The 15342-nt window shown below is 42.4% G+C and overlaps 1 protein-coding gene across 1 annotated transcript in view; it reads right to left on the reverse strand.

Moving 5' to 3' along the window:
- Nucleotides 1–15267, reverse strand: part of VPS8 (VPS8 subunit of CORVET complex) — a 32388-nt gene extending 17121 nt beyond the window's left edge. Inside the window, exons 1-20 of the mRNA XM_078603815.1 lie at nt 15029–15267; nt 14538–14606; nt 14174–14301; nt 13054–13150; nt 11891–11923; nt 10995–11049; nt 9660–9784; nt 9089–9175; nt 8651–8718; nt 7699–7852; nt 7109–7168; nt 5998–6105; nt 5510–5590; nt 3927–4097; nt 2624–2698; nt 2473–2508; nt 1493–1583; nt 1077–1123; nt 853–942; nt 146–192 (exon numbers count right to left, since the gene is read on the reverse strand). Coding sequence (XP_078459941.1) covers nt 146–192; nt 853–942; nt 1077–1123; nt 1493–1583; nt 2473–2508; nt 2624–2698; nt 3927–4097; nt 5510–5590; nt 5998–6105; nt 7109–7168; nt 7699–7852; nt 8651–8718; nt 9089–9175; nt 9660–9784; nt 10995–11049; nt 11891–11923; nt 13054–13150; nt 14174–14301; nt 14538–14606; nt 15029–15097 — 1691 coding nt within the window. The 5' untranslated portion in view covers nt 15098–15267. The remainder of the gene's footprint in view (nt 1–145; nt 193–852; nt 943–1076; nt 1124–1492; nt 1584–2472; nt 2509–2623; nt 2699–3926; nt 4098–5509; nt 5591–5997; nt 6106–7108; nt 7169–7698; nt 7853–8650; nt 8719–9088; nt 9176–9659; nt 9785–10994; nt 11050–11890; nt 11924–13053; nt 13151–14173; nt 14302–14537; nt 14607–15028) is intronic.
- Nucleotides 15268–15342: the final 75 nt, after the last annotated feature.

Consider the following 15342-nt stretch of genomic DNA (forward strand, 5'->3'; position numbering starts at 1 on the left):
AGGTGAAATGCTAATATGCTAATGTTGACAAAATCTTACAGTGATATAGAAGTAACAGCATTAATATCTAAGTAAAACCATGACGTTGGCACTTTTATATACGATCTTTGCAAATGCATATTCAGTAAACAGTGCATAAACTTACGTCCTGCCCAGCAGAAGGCAGTATTCGATGCACATAGGAACCACCTCCTGCAAAGAACAGAGAAAACATGTGCACAATTCAATCAATGCTGCAGTAACATTCCCATATATATATAGCAGCAATACGTATTCTCGTATTCATTTCCATAGTTCTAACAAAATACAAATATGCACATGAGATAGGTTATTAATTCTAGATTTGAAGCTTTCGTGACTGCAAGGATTCAGATTTGCTGCATCAAGTGATGCATCAAGTGATGCAAATCTGGCTGTGACGGTCCCACCTGATGACGGAGACTTGTGTTGCCTCCAAAACGTCGTGATTTTTATTGTTTTATTTTTATTAATTTCATTTTTTACCTACGTGATTTTACCGAAAGAACTAAGAGTAAGATAGGTTATTGTCTCGCAGAGGTTGTATTCTCAGTACAGAGGACACAATGTACCTCCTTTGAAAAGTTAGCTGAATGTGGTTCTGCGATGCTGTTTGAAGAAAATATAAAAAGTACCAGAGAGCACTATGTATACATCCAGAGGAAGAAAGGTCAGCATGCAGTTATTGCCATGCTGCAAGAAGTAATATTGTATCTGAAGGACAATCAATCAAATGCCATTTTCATTTAAATAAACTACATAGGTGGTACACAATGTGATAGTGGTATTCGAATGTAATTTAAGCTAATAACAATAGGGAAGGATAAAATGTACCTGGAAATGTTTTTCCAGAGCTTGTGTCTTGCCTGGCTCAGGGCATTTCTTCATAGAGATCATCACATACTGCATGAGGATATCTGTCATCTGTAGCCGGGAATAAAACAAGTCAGCTTTTACACCAACAGCAATTCTAACAGTGAAAGGATGGACAGAACACCTGCGTTGCAAAACACCATGCACAATAGAGTTTACGTATACCAAAATTTAAATCCGCTCACCTTATCTGCAACCAATGATTTTCTCTTGGCAATGTTCACTGGCAAACCTGAACAGAGCAGACCATAGTGTTACACAAGATACCCAGCTGGTATCAGCCACCGCTAAACTGAATACAGCATTGTAAAGTATAAAATGTGATTTCGTTAGTCATGCTTTTAGCCTAGGAAAGTGTTCCATTTCTTGTTTTAAACTAAAGTAGTTTGATGAGCTCTTGGACTACAAAACGAAGCAGCAACCCACTGAGTAATTAAAATCATCATTGTGATCTTAATGTAAATATATTCCAGCCTTGTTGCGTGTACTGCATTTACTTTCCAGTCCTGGGAAGCAAGTGTGAAGCTCATCTATTACAAGAACAAGTGCCACAAAATAGGTACGTTTCCACACTCGCTCACTTGCTCACTCGCTCACTCACCCAGAACGGCCTTTGCAGAGCCTTGGTGGAAAGACCAGGCCAGATTCAAGGCGTCTGGAAACCTCTCCTGCCGCACAAGCAGGTCCACCCTCTGCAGAAAGTCACACATACACACAGGCGCACATACACAATGCTACATCTGGCACATTTCATAATATACTCCACATCACCGGAGTCATTTTGCAAAACACTGGATTGCCCCCATGTGCAGACATAGATGTGACGGATTTAGTTTAATTATGCTACACAGTGGCATAATGATGTAATATTGATTTCAAAGGATAAAACAAAAAACTTTATACAATTAACCAAAATAAATGTAAAACAAACACTTTGAACATAAACATAAGAAATGTAAGACAGTGAAAGTGGCAAATAAAATATGTTGATAACAATTATTAGTGTGGTAGTGGTTGAATGATGATGATGATATTGATCGGGCTAATAACATTTCATCCCCTCAGAATTCTATAAATTGTCCCAATTCTGCATCTTGATTTGATTAGAGAATCAATCATGTTTTGCCACCATGATGAATGTAGAGCCTAATGGTTGCTGCAACGTTCATCTCAACCAATGAAGTGCTGATTTGAAAATAATCTATTCTTACATGCCAAATTACATTTGTTTATCATGAGCCAAAGAATCCATCTTAATCATTGAATCCTGACATGCTCAATGATGATGATTAGGGTGATGTGTAATCTACAATAGTCATGACAGTCCTTTATAAACCCACTAATGAATGAATGCCTCCTCACACTGTGTTGGTCATAGGGACTATTTCATCAGACCTCACCACACTGGTTAGTGCGCTTTGGTAAAAGTGGGGCCCAGGACTGGTCCAGATATCACTCACTACCGATGTCGCTAATGGCCAGGAATAAAACTCAGGTTGCGGGGTCCATAGTGCAGTGCGCAAAGGACTGTACTACCACTCTCTCTGACATACATGATACAGTGAAATACATCAGACTCACCTCTCTCCAAGTTCGCAACGACATCACATGAACTGACTGCGGGGGGAAAAAAGAACACGTGTAGACATGAATATTGTTTAGTCTTAACCAGAAATTTGGAAGGAAAAAAATTTGCATAACTGTATAACATACTTTGAGAGGAAGAACTTACTTTTATTCCCAGGTAAAGCACTTGCCCTCCAAAGCTGCAGATGGATTGGTAGCATGCCTTCTCTCCCACAAGTGCCTGTAAAGCAAAGTATTCACATCGAATGATCTGAAAAACTCCAAGAAGAGGGCACATTCAGGGTGGCTCGAGATCCACCAAATCTCTAGACATTCTTCATCAGCATTCACTTATTTTGTAATTGTTTCAATGACGCAAATAATATCGCGTGCACGAAAATACAAAACTGTACAATGTGTCAGACTTACAAATTTGAACCTTATTTAGTTAAACAAATATGGAGCTTCTATGCCTTAAAAAGGATACAGTTTAGAGTAAAAGGTTAAACAATTATAATTTGAGGTAAAAACTGCAGGTAATGCATGTGATATGTACATGTGTTTAATAATAATTTACATGCATTTGTATGGTGCCTTCCACGAATGTCTCAAGGCGCCTTGTAAGAAGAACGAAACATTAAGAGAGACGGAGAAGCTAAACAGAATAAACCGACTGCAGAAGATGTGTTTTAAGACGAGACTTAAAAGTATCCACATTATCGGATAAACTCATTTCCAATGGTAGGGAATTCCACAACCGTGGTGCAGACAAAGCAAATGTCCGCTCACCTCAGGAACGCAGCCGGGATCGAGGTACGCACAGGGATGATTTAACTCATAAATATATGGTGGTGCCAGCCCATGCAAGGCTTTAAAAATTAGTAGAAGGTTCTTAAACTTTACTCGTTTCAATACTGGAAGCCAGTGTAATAAAACTGGAGAAATGTGCTCACGTAATGGAGCTCCCGAACTGCCCCATTTCTGAACAATTTGTAGTCTACGAAGGAACGTATTTATAACACCAACCAGCAAGGCATTGCAGTAATCGATTCGCAAGAGAACAAGTGCATGGACCAGCCTCTCAGAATCAGCCGATGTAAGGAAGTTGCGCACTTGAGTAATGTTTCTGAGGTGATAAAAACTAGGTTTTCACATTATTAACGAACATGAGCTTCGAAGAAAAGGGACGGAGAGAATATCACCCCAAGATTACTAATATCTTGCTTCGGGCAGACGTTCTGGCCATCAATAAAGAGGTTGAAAAGTCCCAGTTTTTCAATTGTTGGGGAGAGCCGACGAAGAGGAGTTTTTCATTTAACTGGAGAAAAATGTAATATAGAATCTTCTCAAAGCTCAAGATGTTTTACACAAAACTAATTACAAACGTCCTAAAATTTTACACAATAAATGCCCCGAAAGGTCCATCGATCATGTACATGATGATTTCGTCAGAGCTCTGGGCTGGTTACCAGGGCCTGGCTAACGTTGCCGCCTGTGGCCAGCGACTTGAAGTGGCTGGAGTTGTAGACGAGCTGGAGGCTGGCTATGTCCAGAGCCTCCAGCTGCTCCTGGTTCGCCCGTTCCACCACGTGCAGCGTCTCCGTGTCGTCCAGCAGGGCCAGCACGCGCGAGTTCATCCACTGTAGGGTGGGTGCATACCAGAGGTCGCAAACGGGTTTTGATTCCCTACCCGTACCCTACCCGAAATGAGTGACAAACGGTTACTCACCAGTGACTCACGGCCTACCCGTACCCGTACCCGGCCGCACCAGGGTCGCAAACGGCTACCCGTACCCGGCCGGGTACGGGTAGCCGGGTATCGGGTAGGGTACAGGTATCGGGTACCCGGTTGCGACCTCTGGTGCATACACCAGCAGCACTTGTTAAAAAAAAAAATTTACAATGCCATCTTACAGATGGTCAGGTGACACAGACAGCAGCATTATAATGCCCGTGGAACCAACACGGCTGAGCCACGGGTTTGAATCCAGTGACTTGTGAATAAACCAGGATCTCAAGTGTAGGGAATTAGATGAGGTCACATTACAACAGAGGTCGCAATCGGGTACCCAATACCCGTACCCTACCCGATACCCGGCTACCTGTACCCGGCCGGGTACGGGTACCCATTTGCGACCCTGGTGCGGCCAGGTACGGGTAGGCCAATACACATACCCTACCCGATACCCAGCTACCCGTACCCGGCCGGGTATCGGGTACCCGTTTGCGACCCTGGTGCGGCCGGGTACAGGTAAGGAATCAAAACCCGTTTGCGACCTCTGCATTACAATCATGGATAATTATTAAACAAACATAACGAATATAAAACCGATTCATATCCAGTACTTTCTGTAAATAATGAGAACATCCATTATAATAGGAAGATGTGTACAGGCTAGATATAAATATATGTAACAACACACAAAGATGTGTTCATCAACAGCAGGAAGGTGCGACTCCCATCATGTTTGACATGCATGCTATGTGACCACCAAATTGCATGTACAATGTCCTCATAGCCTTGTCCTTTGGAATGGCCACATTTTCTACTCTTGTTCAGTGTGGCTTAAACAAAGGCCACAACGTCAGCTCTGTTGAACTTGTGCCTTAGATAGGTCTGAGAGTATCGTGCATGCTATGTGGTGGTCACGTGACATGCATGCAAAGTACGATGGGAGTTGCACAGTCCCGCTATTTGTTAGCAAACCTCTGTGCAATACAGAAATCATTCAAAATGAAATCTACATGAAACATATTCCACATTAAATCTACATAAAACATACACATTTGTAATGATCACCACCTCAATAATGGGAAAATATATAATATACAACTATTTTGCACAATGACCCTTTTTCATACTCTGCAAATCTATAGGTTCGTGCTTGTATACTAGTGCTAGCCCCGTACCTTCCATTTAATGTAAAACAATATGAATCACAAATGAACACTAGAATGTGTGCGACCATTCAATCCCCTAGCTTATTCACCCATCCTTGTTATGGACGTGCTCCACTTGTTAACGCCACATGTATGCGTGCGCTGCCCTCACCGTGAGGTTGATGGGCTCATAATTCAGGTGCAGCTCCCTCTGCTTGCTGAAGTGGATGTTGTCAGAGTCTCGGCAGCTGGCCTGCAGGAGAGAGAGAGAGAGAGCGTGTCAGAAAAAATTAAAGAGCAAAGGAGGGACATAAAAAAAAACAGAGAGAGGTAAAGACATGATGGGCAACAAAGAAAATGACAAATCGCCAAGAAAAAAAATCACACATTTTATAAACCTATAGAATAAATCATTTGTATTGTAAAATAGCTATTTATAGTACAATTATTATCAGGCTTAATGGACCATTCCATTTGGCCAAATTGGTCAGTAATAACACATAATGCTCAAAATGAATTGCCGAGTCAGCTTCTGAATTGCCTGTTGCATCGATTCAAGTGGGAAAACATTCCATTCTTTGAGTCAACCGAGGCCAAAGAAAAAGAGAAACCGCGATCTCAAGCCTGGGTGGGAGGCATAAGGACCCGGGGGGTACCCACTAGGATGAAGTGGACGACGGAGCCCCTGCAGAACGCGAGCACAGGGTCTGCCGAGCCATTCACCAAGGTGAAGTGCCATGCCATGAGCGGCACGCTCGCCGGGTTCGTCTAAGGTGAAGAGTTGAAACATGTCCACAACATTACTCACACCATCAGCACGACAGCAAATGTGCGTTGCAACTCATGTAAATCAGCAGCGAGACGACCCTCATCCGTTCCTTCATCGCATCCTAACTTGATGTGCGCAACTCTCTTCTCTGCTGGCTCCCCAAATCCCTTATCACCAAGTCCGGATCATCCAAAACGCCACTGCCAGACTTTGCAGTCACACCTTTAAACAAGACGACGTCACCCCATGATTCCAATCCCTTCACTGACTCTTAATCAAATTCTGGATCAACGTCAGGATCGCTCATCTATGAGCACATATCACTCTACCTCTTAAGCATTCTCTGCTCCAGCAACCAAGATTGTCTATCAAAAGACACCAGTCAAACTTCCCTGAGTGGGAGCTCACTCTTGTTCCTCTGCTGCCTCCTGGAGCCTCCCTTTCGCCAGTGCTGTCAACTCCATGCCACTGTTCAAGTCAAGGCTCAAGACTCGTTGGTTTTTGTGGTAAAGTCACGTAGGTAAAAAAATGTCATAAATTTAATCACGACGTTTCGGAGGCAACACAAGCTTCCGTCTTCAGGTGGAACCGTCACAGCAAAATTACTCTATCAAGTGAAGTTCACTTGATACAGTAAACCTTTAAGTGAAGTTCACTTGATGCAGTAATTTTGCTGTGACGGTTCCACCTGAAGACGGAAGCTTGTGTTGCCTCCGAAACGTCGTGATTTAATTTATTTAAATTTTTTACCTACGTGACTTTACCGAAAAAAACAAAGAGTATGAATCCTTGCAGTCACGAAAACTTCAAATCTAGCTCAAGACCTTCCACATGAACGTAGCTTATAAATGTTTTTGTTCGCTTTATAATATAAATACTCCTTCTTTCCACGGGATGCAATGTCCCATTATTTCTTATATTGGCTTGACATGTGTTTGCATTTAGATTCTATAGAATCCAAATTGTACTTTCAATCTTATTAAAAATGCACATACAACTTACCTTTCCATAGGACACAGACAGCATCACTTTGAGGGATGGCTTCAGTCCAACTATTAATATCTGCAAGAATATTAAATATTTCAATTTAAAATATATCATGAAAATATTACTAATGGTGACAATGCTTCAACGTGTGTACACATTGCTTCAACAAGCATACATATTTTGATACCAAGCAAATCCCCTCTGTAATAATTACTCGGATGTAGCAATTCAGTGATGACAACTATTTCTTATACGGACAATACATGCATCCATCGTGCATGTAAGAATTGATGATATACGATTTCTACAAATTAAACTCAACATTATATTTGATGCGATGGAACATACAAGATAAGACATCCAAGCCAGAACATATTAGACCACACAAAACAAACAGCAGAAGATGGCACAAAATGAAAAATATTTGTTAAAACGAATCATGACCCAAAACTGTGACAATTCACAGAATAGGGTGGCGTTACATGCATTTTAATCGACACATCTTGCCCGATATTACACATAAAACACCAGGCTTGTGTGATTATCACTAACGGCGAATGGACAGATTGCATGTCCTCTCTGCACACAGACACACGTGCACACACCTTCGTGAGAGAGGCCATGGCGAGAAGGAAGTGCTGTGACATGGGGTGTTCTTTGAGGTTGGTGGGAAACCACAGCGGCTGGATGCAGCACACCTCCCCCTTCGCGCCACTGAACAAACAGCGCGACTCGCACGTCCGCACGCCCATCACCCTCCTGCAGAGTGCGAGGACAGTAACTCAGAACTCGTTGTGTGGATCTCCTTGGCTCTGTATTTCTCTCCGCTCAACGTGACATCACAGGGTGTTTTGCAATAGTGAATGATTGTATTGCATTCTGGGGGGCACAGTGGTGCAATGGTGTGCGAACTGTGCAATGAACTTAGAAACTGAGTTCGACCCTAGACATGGCTAACGTTAGGGGCCATCGATTTAGTATGTACGCATGGAGGGGGGGGGGTTAACCCACTGACAATGTGTGTACGCATAGGAAATGGGGGGGGGGGGGAGGGTGGTGGGGGTGAAGCCTCGATAATAATTTGTCTACATTGGCCTTCAAATGAGTTAGATAGTCCGGCGGTGGACTATCTGTTCGCTTAAACACGTTAATATTATTAATCCTTGATCGTTTCTGCGTGGATTAAATATCGGCCGTTCTATAGGATTGGGGGGGGGGGTGCTTCAAGCTTATGTACGCAGGTGGGGAGGGTGTTAAAAGTCCGCGTGCGTACAGGGAGGGGGGGCGGGGTCAAGTTTTGACAGATTTTTGCGTATGTACTAAATGGATGGCCCCTTAGTGGCGATTGACATCTGAACTGGTCCTGGGACCCCCCTTAACTAACCCACACTGGTCAGCATAGCAAAGTATGGTCAAATAAACCCCTGTGACTGACAAGGAGTAGAAATGCCTTCATCCAGCAGTGTAGTTATTAGTACTATTATTTAATTCAGTTCAAAAGAGTATGACATTTAATATAAAGAAGCATGATAATGTGCATGTGTGTAAGGAACCCACTTGAAAGCAAGCTCAAAGACGGAGCCCCCACTGTCATTGCAGATTGCTAAAGTGGGATCATCTGTGAACTGAGAACATTTCAACTTCAAAAATTTAAAAAGTGTACAACTTATCATACCAAACCAAGAAGAACAATTGACAAAAACAAATGCATCAACATATATATGATATCAGAATTTTACAAAGAAATATTGAGATCATGGCAGAAAGCTGTTGCATCACATGCATCAAAACTGAATTAATACATCTTAGCCTCTTGAATGCAATCAATATACAATCCTAATAGCTCAAACCTTCAAACAATACTTTTGGCTGGAGGCAAGAAGCTGTTTTCGGTACACGTTAATCTCTCTAATTTTTACCCAAATAATGCTGCCAGTCGCTTAATTGTTAGTCATGATGACCCGGGGTTACATGTAGGCTGGCAAGACTACTAACCTTAATGTGCAGAACAGCTGTGCCAGGAGGATGTGCATCCGTTATTGTTCGCAGAAGCTTTCCATTGGTCAGATCCCACATGGTGATCTGTGGGTTATCATAATATCCACACATCCACATCAGCACACTCCAGCAACCATGTAAAGAAAGACACAAAAAAAAACAGCTTTGATCATGAATATACATTAAGAGGCTATATGTCCAGAACTGTCTGGCACAAATGAAGAGACAACCAAAAACACATCTCATCCAGATATACAGATACACAATATAATGAAATAATAATTACAAATGTCAAAAACATAATTTTGGCACACTCGTTATGTCACTACAATACAGTTTAAAATAATATAGTGACCTAACTAGGGGCCTATGGTGGTGATCATGACTGTGGTTTGAAAGCCTTCAATTGGACTTGAATCGCCCTGTGGCCAAAATACAACGCACTTGGATGTTTTCACTTGATTAAACAATGTGCATATGAAATTTAAAATTATGAAGACATACAATGGGTAGCATATAGAAGTGGCACCACCAACATGCAGGCACTGCATGAGCTAATATAAATCACCTGCCCCTTGGCAAAGCCACAAAGAAGGCGGGTGCAGTCGCGGTTGATACCGAGGGCAGACACGGCACCATACTGCGCTCCGATAGCCGTGCTGCCCAGACACAGCCTCAGTGCCTGGTTAGGGTCTGACATAAAGCCCAGGCCAACACAGCAAACAAACAACAGGTGGTTAGAGATTTGTATATACAACACCCAGCCTGACACAAGGACATTTAACGCCTGATAAAGATCTAACGTACAGCAACCCAACAAGCTAACTCGTAGCACCTAGCCATGATATCATATAGGCATGTAACGATGCATCCTGCAAGAAAATTAATAAATTTCCAAGATTTGGGGTTGCAATTGCATTCAACAATTATTTGTTCTTGTTTTTATTATCTCATTTGGAGTGTTCCTTAAATGTCCTGTCTCGTTTGAAGAATTGTGTTCACTAGTTTAGCCAAAAAGAAAAAAACATCAAATGTACATTAAATTTGAATAACTTGTGAGTTATCAATTCTTACACACGAAATATAGTATGAATTGTGAGTGTAAGATTCGGATTTAACCACATTTATGCAATGTTACATGCCTAGAATGATGCAGGCAGCACTTATTCCAACATGCCAGCCTGTAATTATACCTTGTTAGCATCTGATGCACGCAATACCAAGGCCAAAAGAGCAATAAATAACACCTGGTTAAGGCCGAAATAAACCATATTCAAGTCCTCGTGTTAACAATTACTACAAATCAGGCTAACAAATTCAACATGCCACGGGTATGATGCTCGTGACCATATGCTTATCAGCAAAGTTAGTAACCCAGAAGTAAGCTAAGTTGTATCAAGCACTCAAACTACTGGAGCAGCAAGCAGAGGCAAGGCATGGTTTTTAATTAATCTGTAATGCTCGCCCAACTCAGTCCAGCTTCCCACATCCACCAATCCTTTACAGATGCAAATTATGTTATAAACAAAGTATGCATCTGAAGATTGGTAAAGTTGAAAAGTTGACCCAGATGAGCGGGCACGATGAGCAGTCTGGGCTGCAGCTAAAATGGATCAATGTTAGGCTGTGAGCATTCCGTGAGCTTACCTCTTCCTACTCATCGTTCCGACAAAAAAGGGAAGCACACAAAAAGGGTAGAGCATTGATCAACATTGTGAGGCTTACACTGCAAAAGTGCTGCAATGCCAGTTGTTGGAGTCTATGGCAGATCTTGAAAGTGCAAGCCACTACCGCTAGCTTTGGACACATTATGAGTTGCTGTTTTTACGTTTCATAACTTGCACTTACAATGTTAATAGGATTAACAGCAAATGAAAGTGAATTAAATGAACACTTAACTTACCGTACACTAGCACTAACCCATGAGCTGTGCCCACTGCGATTACATTGGAGACAGCCTAGGGTAAAATGAAAACACACACACACACACAAATATTGTCTGGAGATGCTTCAACAAACTTTTGCGGGAAATGCCTTTAGTGAGCATCTAAATAAGACCGGTACAGTGAATGAAGAGCTTGCATGTCCATCACTACGCCTGGCACCCTTTGTTATCCGAGTACTGATGTTGAGAGACCACTCCCGCATTTAAGGTTGAGTTGACCTAGGAGAGACCCAGGATCAATTCAGATATTTGCCACTGATGATAGCTGTGGCTGGGAATCAAACTCAGGTCCCAAGGTGCAGATGACCCAAGCAGTTGGCACACAAGGCATGCATGGGTACCTTGCCCTCTCTGCTGTTACATCTCAACTGGTACTTAATATTTATGGGCGAGTCAATTTTAAGGAGATGCCCAAGGCAGTAAGGTCTGTACCATGGAAATGCATGAGACATGGAGAAAACCTGTTTTCCTTAAACCATAGTGCAGCATTGCTAAACCAACTCACTGCATTGTTTCAACCACGTTCAAACTTTAAAAGTAATGTAGAAGAAAAAATAAACGAGTTCTTCTTATAATAAAATGTTCCATTTGGATTTGTTGAATTAAATCATGTACAAAATGTTCTGTTGGGTATGAAAATGAATAAACATTATACAATCCATTTAAATAATTAACGTGAAAATATATTTAAAATAAATCTTGACTTAAAGCTTTCGTGACTGCAGGAATTCATATTCTTTGTTATTTTTGTTATTTTCTTTGAACCTATCTACGTGACTTTACCAAAAGACCCAAAGAATATATATTTAAATTATTCAAATTTGTGACTATTTTAAGCTAAACACCATACATACCATAGCAGTTGGCAGTCCAGCTTCGACACGGTCCTAAAATAAAACATATAACACACAATGGACCAAATATAAAAAGATATAACTATTAAAGAGTAGCACATGTTAATCTTGGTACAGTTTAAACAATTCATATGATCGGACCTTGTAGTTGTAATAGGCATGTTTTATAAAATAAAAGAATATACAATTCGCACCTCTTTATACTCAAATTAGAGAAATACTATTGATTTAACAAAGTAAGCAGGCATGGGTACGATACACCAATTAAATAGATAAAATCCAATGGATACGAGCAGTAATGGAATTGTATTGAAAAGAATAAAATAGTCCAATAAGACAACTACCGTGGAAATTGAGCAATGAGATTAGCGCACGTGCAGAAAAAGCGTTCACATTAAATAACTGAGAGAGATGGCAAAGACATGAGGAGCCCTTTATTCAGGAGTGAACTGGTTGATAGTAATGGTGACTATTTACCCTACTTAATGTTGTTAGTGGGCGGGGGAGCACAAATCAAGCTAGATTAGCTAACTTCAGTATCGAGCTACAAACCGGCTCAGTATTACAGGTAGGAACAACAGGTTCCACACTGCCCACCAGGGATTATTTGTCTGTCGTGCATATGGGAAGGGGAGGGGAGGGTGGGGGTGGGAGGGGTGGGGCTGGGTGGAGAGGGGAGGGTGGGGAGGGGCTAGGTGGGGAGGGAAAGGCTGGGTGGGGAGGGGCTGGGTGAGGAGGGAGAGGCTGGGTGGGGAGGGGAGGGTGGGGAGGGAGAGGCTGGGTGGGGAGGGGAGGGTGGGGAGGGGCTGGGTGGGGAGGGTGGGGAGGAGCTGGGTGGGGAGGGTGGGGAGGGGCTGGGTGGGGACGGTGGGGCTTGGTGGGGGGTGGGAAGGGTGGGGTACTGGATGGGGAGGGGCTGGTCACCCCGTGGTGCCCTTAAAAAACTCAACGTTTAACTCACACACTACACTATACACGACACGAAACACTACACTTATACAGGTAGGAACAACAGGTTCCACACTGTCCACCAGAGATTATTTGTCTGTCGTGCACGAATGCGCTGTCCAACCAAGTTCCTACCTGCCCACTCCGAAGGAACGTGTTTATATGAACATAACCCCCGAGCCAACCAGCCACTATTACAATAACACTGGACTCACTGCTGCAGATACAATCTGGGAAGACACGCCCTTGAGGATGACATGTTTCAGCACGGAGCCATGGAAAGGTTTCTTCTGCTCTGCCTTCTTTTTTTTCCTGGGGTGAGAAGTGGGCACACAAATACACACGCACATACACAGGATTCCAGTCAAACACAACCAAGCAGTCACTGGATTGCCTGGTTTCACTTTTTACCAATATTGTGAGTCCTGAAGGCAATGTTTCAATTCATGATAGCATTTCAGATCCTAATAAAATTATGCAAATGTTTCATTAAACATTATAAATGAGTGTCAATATAACCAATGGGTTACCATACTTTTCACAAGTTGCCATGTGTATACGATGACCAAGACTTTTTGAACAATAATTTAGTTGGGAAATGAAATCGAGATGAAAGTGGAAGCCTAGAAAAGTTGGAGTAAATTGGCCTTGATGTATCTTGCTCCTCCAAAAGCCGACGCTCAGAAAAAAATCACTCATATCTACAGTCCTGCATCAATTATAAGACCGATATCATCATCATCATCTTCACCATCTTATATGTACCGGCAACCACATACCTCTCTCATTTCATATCAATCTCCTCCGCTATGTGCTGTCTGCTCAAGCAAATCAAGCATTCCGTTAATATCTTCAGTCCATCTTGGCTCAATGTGTGATTGGTAGTTACTTCTCTACTGCTGCTCATGTATGGAATTCAATTCCTCTGCCTGTTTGCACTGCTGTATCCATTCCCTTGTTTAAATCCTCTACTCCTCTTCCTATGCAAATCAATTAGTCATTTAAGAAACGCAAAATCATGCTAATAGCATCTCTCATGCGCATTACTGTCTCGTCACGCTGTGTTCATTAAATACATTTTAACGTCTTAGGACACAAGATATATGATTATCCCATGTGTGTTCTTCTGCATGTATCGCACAATATTATTGCAATTCCTCCTCTGGCCTGTCCCTTTCAATCATCGATATACTGCCCTCAAAAATACCCCTCTTCTACAAACCCTATATATATATGTGGATATCCCTATATACGTCTTGATATGTGGTCACATGTTAGATTTGATACATTTAAAAAAAAATATTCCACATTGTATAGTACAAGGGATGCGCGTGCCTGGAGTCGGGCCGGTCGCCACTGTCTGTGCTGGCCAGTGAGGACGTCTCCACGGAACAAGCGTCCGAACCGTCGGCCAGGAAGAGCGCTGGGTCATCCAGCTGGAAAGGATTCTCCTCCTCGTCATCCTGCACAACAACGTGGCACTGCAGTACTTAAAAAAACTCCACGTATACCTAGAACATAACAGAACAGAATTCACAAAACGGGCCCACAGTCTGATTCTAGATTTGAAGCTTTCGTGACTGCAAGGATTCATATTCTTAGTTCTTTCGGTAAAGTCACGTAGGTAAAAAATGAAATTAAAATTAATAAAAAATAAAATAAAAATCACGTTTGTGTTGATGTGCGCTTTACGACAAACCTCGTTGAGAATGCTTTCCAATGTGGGCGGTGTGTCCACTTGAGGAAGGTCAAACTCTTTGTCATCCAACTGTATTACACAAGAAAACACGGAGCTTGCGCGGGCGGAATTGCAATTCGAGTGCATTCGACCTGCATGTAAATAGGACTGCTCAGATACTTCTGATAACCGATTCCACAGCCTGAATGCTTCGGGGTCCAGGAGATACCTAGCACTTACAAAAGGCAGATTAATGATTCATCTCAATAAGCTTTCACCTGACAAATAAATACATCATTCAGAGATACAGTCAATGAACCTCACCTGCTTAAATACGGGACGTTGATCACAAGAAACGACTCATCGCAATGGGCTCTGACGAGGCTAAATAAAGGACGTCGATCACGAGACAATTCACCGCAACGGGCTCTCACCTGGTTAAATAAAGGACGTCAATGTCGACATGTTTAGAACGAACGCAACATCTCTCATTGGGTTTGGAAGTCCCCTACCTCCTCAATGTCGTCCGTCAGATCAGCCATAGACGCACAGCGGCTGGGGCTGGACTCTGCGGAGGACATGTCGCGCCTCGTGCTGGTTGTTGCTGCTGGTTAGTGCTGGTTAAAGCTGCTGGTTAGTGTTGTTGTGGTGCTGTACGCGAGTTCGATATTGACACGGGGATCAACGCCTGACCCCTGACCCCAAGCAGCTGATCGCTGCTGCTTCCTTGAACATTGCCCGGAACAGGAAACAGTGAGTTGGAACGATTTCAAGTTCCGCACCGAAGTTCTCCCAATAATTTTTTTTCTTCGTTAAATAAAAGCGA

This window comes from Lampetra planeri, chromosome 21, assembly GCF_965212315.1.
Source record: "Lampetra planeri chromosome 21, kcLamPlan1.2.h2, whole genome shotgun sequence".
NCBI lineage: Eukaryota > Metazoa > Chordata > Hyperoartia > Petromyzontiformes > Petromyzontidae > Lampetra > Lampetra planeri.